Below are 12,058 nucleotides of genomic sequence, written 5' to 3'. Positions count from 1 at the left end.
ATTCTACACACAATAGTTGAACATCTCATTTTTCTTAATTGTGCTTGTTCAGTTGAACAAATTTATTTATATTTAATAATGAGTTGCATTGTTTAAGGTCAACAAAATTTATATCACACACAATAAAATCTCCATATCATATCATATTTAAATATCATATTAAAAAATTTGGATAGTGAGATTTGTTCAATAAAACGACAATACATTTTTAAAAGTATATCATTATTATTATTATAGTTGAAGCACAAAACGAACTAGGCGAGCAAATTTACGATAAAAAATATAAATGCGATCAAATATCTTTGTTCGAAAATTTATAATTTCAAAAATTAAAGTTATGAAGCTAATTGTAAGACCAGTACCAAGTATTAAAAAAGCTGGTGAAAGATTTTTTAACTTGATGGGACTGTATTGGGGTTTAATATCACGATAATAACTTTTTGTTTCGATATTATTAAAATATGTAATAATACCACTTGTTATAAGTTTTTGTAAAATAATGTCAATTTCATTAGCATATGGTAAACCATGCCATACTGCAAAACTAAGTGGAACACTTTTTATCGCCTCTGGTAATACATATACATGAAAAGGATTAAATTTCTTATTTACTGTTGAAGTATTTATTACCGCCAATAATGCCATTGTTTGATTTTTACCATTCATCAAATCTTGGAGTTTTTTTTCATACTCAATACTTTCAAATTCATTGAAATTTTCAAATACTTTATAAATGAGTTTATTTGAATTATTGTCAAATTTTTCATTTCCAATGTATAAATTTTTTGTATCCTTTGAACCACCAAGAACAAATCTTGATTTAATTAAAGCGTCTGTTGTATTGATTCTATTGGATACAAATAATCTTCTTCCTAGTAATGGTGATGATAATAATCCTAATATTATACAACCAAATATAAACCAAGACATGAAAAGTATTCTGTATGAAAATCTGACTGGTCGTTTTTTGTTTTCTACACCACGGAAAACACCAAATAGTTCCAATAATGATATTTCATGAAATAATATAAACTTGACAGTTATTGGAAATATTAAAACAGCAATTATTAAAATCCATTGTTCTCTTGTTACTGAAATTGCTGGAGATGGTTTTTCGTCAGATTCGTCTGCAGGTATAAGCCAAACAAGTTTTACAACATCATAAGGAATTGTGTAATCAATATCAATTGATTGTTGCCAAGGAATACCACCAATAACAAGATCATAGGATCTCTTGCTGCCAAATGAATTAACAATTCTTTGTGCTTTTGTATCATTTTTAGTTGCTGCGATTTCTGATAATTTAATTGTAAAATTTAGATGACTTGCGACAACTCGTAATATCGATAAATCAATACCTTTATATTCATACTTATTATTTCGTTTGACAGTGTACATGTACGGTTGATTATTCAAATAGCCAACATTTACAGAACAATTATTCATTTTCATTGGTCTAAATAACGTATTATTTATTATCCATTTTCTATTTCGACATTGGCCAACAATCACTGGATCCATTGGTTCTCTGAGTATCTTTGGTTTAAATTCATTACTTTCCATTGCTAGATAATAATTTTCAACAAAACCAATTATAACAATATTTGCTATTTTTTTAGTCCATAATAATTTGGTCAATAAATTTGATTCTTTGATGAATAACTTTTTATTTTTAAAATGATTAACCAATAATACTGTATATGTAGAACCACGACTGCCAATTTCATGAATTTTTATTTGTAAATCATCAAGATCATTATGGTCTCTCAATAAAATAAAAATATCCATTCTTGTTTTTTGCATATTATTTTTAACATTGTAGTTTTCAGTTAAAACAAATGTTGACCAAATCTTTTGTAATTCTTCCAAGTAAATATTTGATATTGTTATGTGTTTAGTTAAAATAGCTGTAATGATTTTTGGCTGTTTTTTCAAGTGAGAGGTGACATAATCATTAAGACAAGCTTGTAATAAATTTTTATTCTTGATTACTTCACTTTTTGTTGATACATCAATGAGTCCATCATTACTTGCTTTTTGATATTTTAAATTTTTTGAAGCTAATTCTGTACAAGAAATTAATTTAATTGTTGTCACTATGAAAAGTAACAATCCCACGTTGATGAGATACATTTTGATGACTGTAAAATACAATTATCGACATTAAATGATGACCAAAGAGCAATTTATATTTTTTTAGGCATTAAATGTCTAATCAAGTTCTATATTTTTATATATGATTCTTTGTTGTGTTGAGTTAATTTGTAAACTGCGATGAATTCAAGCCTTTTTCACATTATTGATTATTTATTTGCATATAGTTTGTTTGTTCATGTAATATATGAGAGAAAATGATATTATATAAATTCGTATATTCATATATATTTTAATATCATCCCGTAGAGTATAGATGCGTAAAAATGTTGTTATATTTGTTTGATTCTTTAATTAAATTGTATTAAATTTGAATTAAAACAATTTCATACAACCTGCAAAACAAAAGAAATTAATTATTCAAAATTGACACATTATTTTAAGTAAAATTTTCCAACTGATATAAATATACATACAGCATATATGTATACAGCAATAAAAATTTCTTTTACGTATAAAGATCGACACTTTGAGATCCCCACAATATTTTTCTCATTGGAGATTAATATATATAAATATTATTTTTTTCTACACGTACTAATTATGCACTATATTATATTGTATTTTTTTTCAATGTTTCAATGTTTCATACAACTAAGTCACTTAGCTGTCCTGTGACCATGTATGTTTATTATTCGAGAACTTAACTTTTGTATATTTCACGATAAAAATACTCATCTAGACCGTCAAGCTTCACGCGAGACATTGAGGGTGATCCTCGTTGTGTTGAGTACCGGGGTGCAATGTACAACTATCGACTCTACACCTCGCTCTACCCTGTATGAATTATTATTTCATTTTTAATTTGTTTTTATCATTTTGCGTGTTAAAAAGATCATTGAAATTAAAAAAATTTATTATGCATTAAAAAGAAATGATAGTATATATAAAAAAAAAAAATTTAATCAAATTTTTTTTAAATTTATTTATTTAGAAATATTTTTTCATTTTTAAATTTAATTTCGAATTGATTAGTTTATTTTATCAATTGCATGAATGCAAAATAATAAATTTTTATTATAATTTTTTTTCATGATTAAATTGACCTTTGATCTTGGTATTACTTTCTTTTTTTCAAAACAACTCTTGTTCTACTTTTTATTTGGCTATTTTTGCAATTGAAAAAATTACATGACATGTGTGCATACAATGATTGCTGTTGTTTTTATTTTTTTATATGACAACGCATGGAATAAAGTCGTTACAACAAAATGCAGTCAAATTTTAGCACTATTGATTTTCGACAAATTTAGACTTGATGGATCGAGTTACTCTCAAGTTGATTCAGTCACGACACATTATTATTATAAATAATTACTGGACAACTATATACAATTTTTTTTTAAATTATTTATTTGAGTATTCTCGAATTTCAAATATGACACAGCATGAAGGATAAATAACATTCAATTTCCCTCATAATAATAATTAGAAAAAAAAAAATAATAATAATGCTAATCATTAGTAACATTTATGATTAACAATACTTGGCAATTAAATTTTTTTTGTACTTTTTGTCAGAGATTTATTTTTCTTAATTATGCAACGACTAGTTAAAAGCCCGAAAGAAAAAAAAATTCAAATATAGTAATTAATTATCAAATAAACAATAGTTAGATACAAGAAAAAAAATTTTTTTTTTTCTTTTTTTAATAATAAAAAAGTTAATGAAATGAATAAAAAATTAAAAAAATTGTTTTGTTTTTTTTTATTTATTTAACGAAAAAATAAAATAAAATTTTTATTAATTAATAAAATAATTATTATTATTTGCACCAAGTTAACAGTACATGCATCGTCATATTATGTATCGTGAAACTCTGATCACAAAAATTTTAGGCTTCAGCCAATTGCAGGTACTATATTTTAAGTAGTAAAGAATTGTCGACAATTATTTAATTTTTTTATTATATTTTTTTTTTACTTTTTTTCATTGGAGTATTATTATTATTTTTCTTTATTATTTTACCAAGAAAAACATGATTAACAAAACAAAAAAAAAATTAATTTTTTAACTATAGATTACATTGAGCTAAAGAATCATTTGGATTCATCAAAAAAAAAAAAAAGTCTTAGAGATGTAAAAATCTCATTATTGCATAAATCATATTTTTCCTATCATCAATTTTTTTTTTAAATAATTATATCCAATTTTAATCAACAATATTTATATCTATAAATTTAGGTCACAATAGATAAACGTCTAATAATTAATGTTTTTTTTTTTTTCGTCAAAAATCATACAAATAATAAAAATAAAAAAAAAATTTTAATTTTAAAAATTGATCAAGAGCTCCATCGACGATATAATCAGTCATCAAGAACGCAATTATAATATCAAAATAAAAAATAAATAAAATTAAAAATAGATAACAATTACACGCGTTTTTTTTTTTTTTTAAATTCGGGTATGTCATAAATTTGCGTAAATATATGTATAACAAAAATTTCCAAGATACATTTTTATCCTATTTTGTTTGTTTTTTTTTTTTTAAATTTTAAAATACACATTATGTTTTTTTTATTATTATTATTAATTTTTAATTATTATGACGTTTTTATTTGCATTATTATTGAGATAAAAATATAAATAATAATAATAATTAAATGTATATAAATTAGAATAAAAATTTTTTAAAGAGACACAATTTAACTGGTTTTTTTAAATATTTGTTTTTTTTGTATTTATTAAAAACCGAGCAGTACGTGATATAAATGTTATATATTATTTTTTAAATTTGCTTCTTTTTATTGGTTATTTTTCGTTTTTAATTTTAATATTTATCGTTTTTTTTTAATATATAACTCAGAGTGTGTAAGAAATATGTAGACTATTTTTTTTTCTTTATCTTAGGTGGGATTCTTAGTTTAATTATGGTTCTTTCATGTTATTGTTCACGGGATTGATTACACAGATTAACGTTACATAATTAGCTTGTTAATATGGCATATTAATTTTTTTTTTTTTTCTTTACTATATTGAATAAATAAAAGTTATAACAAAAAGAAGAAAAATTAAAAAGACTGCTGGATTGTAAAGTACACATTTAAAAAATCTCACAAAAAATTTAACTTAATAATTTTGTCTTTTTTTTTTTTTTTAAACTCGAATAAACAAAAACAATTTGAATTTTCTAAATTTACACCCAAACCGTTATTCTAAAACTTAATTTTAATATTTAATTTTTTTTTTTTTTTTTCGAAAAACTTACTAAATGAGCATAGATATTATAATATAACGTTTTTTTTTTTTTTATTTAAATTCTTATTCAAGTAAATTTATTTACGTAGACTAAAAAATCCACAACCCAGCAGTGAAATATTTCTATATATAATCAAATAATTTTTAATATTTTTTTTTTTTTTTTTGTCCTTCAATCTCGTTGACAATTTTTAATTTACCATAATTTACGAAATATCGCAGTGAATAATTTTTTTTTTTCCATTTGTTATTTTCGTATTATTATTATTATTTTAATTTATTTTTTTTTTCTTTTTCTAATGACTAAATATTTATCATAATTTATTTTGTATAAAACAAGAATAGTACGTTATTTATTTTTTTTTTGACTTGATAAAGAGAAAGTTAGTATCCACATAGTGTTTTTTTTTTCCATCTTCTTTTTTCATTTTGCAACTATAAATGAAATTTATTTCATGGACATTTGTCAAGGTCAATTGCGTCGTGTTAGTAAAAACAGGAGCATTGACTACGCTTTCTTATGCAATAAATATTCATCGAGCGCTTTTTTTTTTTTTTTGTTATATAAAATAATAATAAAAATTATACGATAACACTTATCACCTTACAAATCAAATACTGAAAAATTTCACGACTTATTTTTATCGATTTATGCTTTTTTTTGTTAATATATATATAATAATTTTTTTTTTTTCATTATTTTCTTTTTATACATGCAAATTTATTATGACTTGTTTCATCATTTGGCAGTATCACTTTTATTATTTTGAGATTTTTATTTTACATACAGTTAAGCTGTATATATAACTGTTGACTTATTTTGAAGAAAAAACAAATTATACAATAAGAACGAATAATAATAATAAAATAACAAGAAAACAATAATAATATTAATAAAACCGTTAAAAAGCGTTATCAATGCATCCCAATTTGTTTTTTTTTTTACAATTTAATATAGTAATTATATATATATTGATTTAAAATCATTAAAAATTATTAATCATTTACCTAGATTAACAACGTAGCACCTAGGGTTTTTGTACTTTTTGCAATAATTCGCATATTATTTTAATAATAATTAACATAACTCTATATGACAAGAGAATCTATTTACACGATTATAATGTAATTACTTAAAGAAGGTTAATGGAAAGCAATCTAACTGTTTTTTTTTTTTTTTTTTGTTATTTTTTCTTTTTTTAATTATTACTATTGTTATTGTAGTAATTATATATATTTTACTATAAATTATTTATCAATGCGTCAAATTATATTAACGATATAATGAAATAATTTTTTTATCTATGCCCAAATTAATTATCGATAAATATTCATTGGGCAATTTTATGTTTTTAATTTTTATATAATTTTTATCATTCCCAATAATATTAACCGATTATCAGTATGTAAACAAAAACTGTCGATAAAAAGTTTACGTTAATTTAAAAAAATAAAAATTACTGAGAATTAATGAAAATTAAATATTAATAGTGTTAAAGGCTTCATCGTATATATCACATAATCAAGACAGTTTTATTGATGAAAAATAAAAAATAAAAATTTAAACAAATAAATAATAAACTATAATTTAGTTATTTATCGAATTCACTGTACACTTAATTTGTGAGCATTTTTATGTTTTGATAAATATATCATTTATCATAATAGGAAGATTAGAATTTAATGTTTTTTTTTTTTTTCATAAAAATTCTAGTTTTTTTTACAAATAATTATTGAATTTTCCGACTCATTATTTTTATTATTTAATGGTGTTATTATTTTTTTATTAATTATATTATTAGAATCAGTACTATCAACATTACTAGAATTTTCAATATTATTATTTTCATTATTATCAATAATAGCATCATGTTTTATTATATTTTTTTGTTTTTCAATTTCACAACGTAATCTTGTTATTTCAATTTCATCATTATGTTTACGTATTTTAAGATCACTTAATTCATTTGCAATTTTTCTTGTTAATAATATAACATCATGTGGTACATTAAGAGCTATTAATTTTTTTTCTAATTCAATAATTGTATTTTCACAATTATTATTTATTAATAATTCTTGTGATGATAATGTTGTATTTTGTTGTAATGTCAATGGTTCCATTGTAACTGTTGATGATGTTACTGCTGCTGAACTTTCTTCTTCATCATCGTCATCATCATCATCATCCTCGTCGTCATTATCATTATCTTCATCATCATTGTCATTATTTTTATTATTACTATTACTATTATTACTATCATTATTAATAATTGGTGTCATTTTTATGACTTTTGGTCGATTTATAATTTCATCTTGATTATCATTTGGACTACAAGAACCATAGTCATTAGTTAAATCAGGACTAGGTGATGATGGTCGTTCAATTTTAATAGTGACTTGATGGCTGTCTAATTTTGCTATGTTTAATGATGATAATGATGATGATGACGATGGTGGTGGTGGTGATGGTGGAGTCAGTTGTGGTGGTTTTACTAATTGTGATGGTAATAATGATGATGATAGTGGTGGTGGTGGTGTTATTGTTGGACGATTATTATTTACACGATGACGTTCATGTTGTTGACGACGTTGTAATGATACTGCTTGTATTGCTGATGAATTTATTTGTGGAGTTATAATTGGTGCTAATGCAACATTTGGCTGATAATGTGGCTCAAAACGTTCACATTCTGACATTGGTACAACTCTTTCAGGATGTTGAAGTACTGGTGGACCACGACTAAGATAAGCTGGCACCATTGGTGTACTATTTTTGAAAAAAAAAAACATTAATTTTATATACGCAAACAACAAAAAAAATTAATGGTATACATAAATTTTTATTTTTATCAACATGTAATAAATATTAAATGAGAAAAAAACAAAAAACGTTAATGATACTTTTAAAAATCCATTTAGCAAATATAATAATTCTCTTGTGATAATATATAAATATTTTATTTTTAAAAAAAAAATATAAAATACTTGTTACTTTTGACAGTTAAAAATTAATAATAATTATAATAAATTTTATATTTAAATATTACCTTTCTCTTGGTTTACAAGATCCAACAGCAGCACTCCAGGGTCTAAATGCTGATGATGTTCTGGATGCAAGTTCAAGAACGGCCCATTGCATTTGTAGGTAATGATCAGATCCAGCTGCAGGCGATGCTGGATATAATCCAATACCATTTACTGGATAAACTCCAGAACAATCATCTTTTTTAATTTTTTTAATAATTTTTTCTTCTTGTTTAAACTAAATAAATAAATATTATACTTATCAATTAATAATATTAACATAAATAATTTCTAAGAAATAAATTACTATGACGAAATTTACCTCAGACTTTCTTTTGTAACGGGCCACAGGATATCTTTGCTTAATATTTGTAAACAGGCTAACGACCTTGGTATAATGTGGTTGATCCCTTGAGAGTAATAAATATGAACGCCAATTTTTTGAGTCAAAACCCCAATGACATGTACGATTTTCCAATTGACTATGTGCATGACGTACAAATTTTTGTGGTGAAAATTTACAACCACATTCAAGACATTCAATACATGATGCATCTTCATAATCAAATAATTCAGAATAAAATATACCTTTACATTTACCAAAACATTCATGATATACTTTAAATTTACAAATATTATTATCATCATTATCATCAATTATTAATTTTTTACAATTAATAATATTATTATTATTTAATTTACATAAATCATTATTTTTCATTAATAATTCACAAACTTCAGCACGTAATAATAATGATGATACAAGTCTTTCAGCATCAGTTTGTGTTATGAGTCCACAAGATGGTGCATTTCTTGGTAATATACCAGATAATTTTAATTCTTCAAGTTGATCATGCGTACAACGTGAACAATATATTTGTAATTCATCACAAACTTGATTAATTTGTTGTAATGAAAAATCTTGTAATACAGTATTTAATATTTGTGGTAAACAAAGACGTCTTTCACCACCAACAATAAAACATGATATTCTTTCATTTTCTAATATTGTTTCACATCTTTCAGAACAATTTTGATCAGATGTTGTTAATATTGGAATTGTAAATTCTAATATTTTTTTATTATCATTATTTATTATTGTTTTTGAATTTAATAATAAATCATTATCATCATCTGAATCATCTAATTTTTTTATTAATATATTTTTTTTATTAATATCATCTAATTTTTTACATTCTTTATTATTTATATTTAAATCATGATACTTATCATGATATACATGTGGATTACGTGTTATATGTGAAAAATTATAATTTGTTTGTTCATTTATATTATTTTTACAGTCCATACCCAATAATGCTGAACTGGGCCCTTGTAAACTTTTAACTGCTGTTAATTGATATGTTTTTAACACTGTTTTTAATTGTGGTGTATAAGTTTGACTTGATACATTACTTGGCATAAGTGTCTCCATTTTTAATTATTTTTTTTTTTTTTTATTTTTCAATAAAACACATATAATTGGAGCATAATATTACTCAATATGAAAAAAAAAATTAAATTAAATTAATGAAATTAAACGTAAAAAAAAAAAAAAAAAAAAAAAAAAATTTCAATAATTTCACTTGTCAGTCATAATAATAATAATTTATCAATGGTTTTTTTTTCTTCTTTTTTTTTTCGATTTTTAAAATTCAAAAAAAATCATTGTATTGCACTGTCACATGTTGATAACAATAATATAATTAAATATAAATAAAAACACTGATATATTATTAAAATTTTATATTTTTTATCACAAATAAAATATTGTTGTTGTTATTAACAAAAACATTAGCTTCTCACTGTTAAACACAAAATAGTGTTTTAATTTTTGACGAATTTGAGTTCATTTTATTGTATTTTAAATAAAAATATAAGATAAAAAAAATACATAATGAGTTAATATATATTTATCACATTGATACTAAATCACAAACCATCCTAAATCCATAATTTGAATATAATTAATCACTCACTGATAATAATTACAACCTATGATTTTATTTTTCTCTTAGCTATTCACTATATGCACTGATAGAAATAATATATTTTTTTAAATATTTCAAGCATGTTATTTTATAATAAATACACGTGTATATTAATGATGAAATTCCAAGTATCTAGCCTGGGCAAAGGCGTGCACGATTATGTTCATAAGTTCACTTTAGTTTCCGTAGCGAAGAGATTTGTTGAAGGAAACACACAAAACTGGTAGACAGACTGGTTGATAATACCCCCACGTTATGTATAATCCATATATGTACACAGTATATACTTGTGTCTGTGTTGAAGGTAAAAAAAATATATATATTTTTTTTTTGTTAAACAAAGACACTGAAACTGTTATTATCTTTTTCTCTTTTTCTATTTCTCTCTCTTCTCGGTCACGGGTATGGGTCGGTGGCCTGAAGTGTCTTCTTTTTATTTATTTTTTTTTTATTATCTCTTGCTACCTTCATACACTTTGTAACTTTTTTGTAGCTAAGAAAATGATGATGGCTTAAATTGGTAGTGGGAGAATACCTTTACTTGGCAATGAAATAGACAACGAGAAAGAGAGAGACAGAGAAAGAAAGATAAAATTATATGAAAAACAAAAAATAAAAAAAATATGCCTCTAGAAACTTAGCTGAAGTGATAGAAACCGCAAAAAACTAACAACGTTGTTCTTCGTTTTCCGCAAACGTTGTTCATCCGTCTACCTTTTTTTACTTCTCCTTATTTTAAAATTTTTACTCCTCTTTTTTATTATCCACCTCTTGTTTTATATATCCTCCTCATTTTACCCCTCTTCACGTCAAATCCCCACTCTACTTAAAAACACTGTCGCGTCGTTTTTATATAGCCAAGACACGTCGTGCAAAATCCAGCACATGTGTATTTTGTGCTAAAAAAAAATAAATAAAAAAAAAAAAAATACAAAATATCATCAATACAGTTTTGTTTTTATATATTTTAACAAAACAAAAAAAAATTATAGATGTATAAATATAAACTAATAATTTATTTTGAAATTTTGGAGTAAATTTTTTGACATTTCTTTTTAATATTTTGCTTGACAGTTGTATGTATATATATTTAATCACAATACACATCCACACCCACTTTGTGTCTATATGTTTGTTGTTATTTTTAATTTAATTTTTTCATTTTATTAAAGCTCGCCTGATTTTAACACTGGCACACTGTTGGTGTGTGCCGGAATGGCGTATTGATCGTCCACCTCGTCATTCGTTGTCGTCAACGTTGATTAAACGCACCACCGACACCGTTTTTTTTTTTTTAAAATTATAAATATAAAATAACAACAACAACAATGTGTCAAATAAAAATAAACATAAACAAATAATATATGCAAAAATTTAAATGATAAATTTTATTGATGAGTATTATAAATTAGTTAATAATTAATAATATTTGATTAATAATTAAAGAAAAGACAAATAATTTTTTTTTTTTAAATATTGTGGCTTCATCTATCCACCTCGCCGTAATGTTGTTCACTCGCGCGTCGTTCTTTCGTGATACACATGCAAAGAGACATAACACCGCGTAAAAGAGTCTAAAAGTTAGAGCAAGATAAAGTTAAATAAAATAGAGATAAATATATATAATACATACAAAAAACAACAGTGTATTTGTCTCAATAACGTGAGTTAGAATGAGATAAAATAC

The 12,058-nt window shown here is 23.6% G+C and overlaps 1 protein-coding gene across 1 annotated transcript; it reads right to left on the bottom strand.

Annotated features, from left to right (window-relative positions):
* Positions 1–3,948: 3,948 nt before the first annotated feature.
* Positions 3,949–12,051, bottom strand: LOC122859382 (ski oncogene). The gene is made up of 3 exons (XM_044162936.1): positions 8,703–12,051; positions 8,404–8,618; positions 3,949–8,123 (listed from the first exon to the last, which is right to left on the bottom strand). The coding sequence occupies exons 1-3, from the start codon at positions 9,813–9,815 to the stop codon at positions 7,067–7,069; spliced, it is 2,385 nt and encodes a 794-aa protein (XP_044018871.1). The 5' UTR covers positions 9,816–12,051; the 3' UTR covers positions 3,949–7,066.
* Positions 12,052–12,058: the final 7 nt, after the last annotated feature.

The sequence above is a fragment of the Aphidius gifuensis genome, linkage group LG6 (genome assembly GCF_014905175.1).
Source record: "Aphidius gifuensis isolate YNYX2018 linkage group LG6, ASM1490517v1, whole genome shotgun sequence".
NCBI lineage: Eukaryota > Metazoa > Arthropoda > Insecta > Hymenoptera > Braconidae > Aphidius > Aphidius gifuensis.
Note: the sequence above shows the minus strand (reverse complement) of the source record. Positions and strands in the feature narration are given on the sequence as shown.

Excerpts from the sequence above, each read along its gene's own strand:
- LOC122859382 (XM_044162936.1), bottom strand. The coding sequence starts at position 9,815 with ATGGAGACACTTATGCCAAGTAATGTATCAAGTCAAACTTATACACCA. Across the intron at positions 8,619-8,702 it reads GTTACAAAAGAAAGTCTGAG|TTTAAACAAGAAGAAAAAAT; the intron begins GTAAATTTCGTC and ends TTATTTATTTAG. Across the intron at positions 8,124-8,403 it reads TCTTGTAAACCAAGAGAAAG|TACACCAATGGTGCCAGCTT; the intron begins GTAATATTTAAA and ends TTTCAAAAATAG.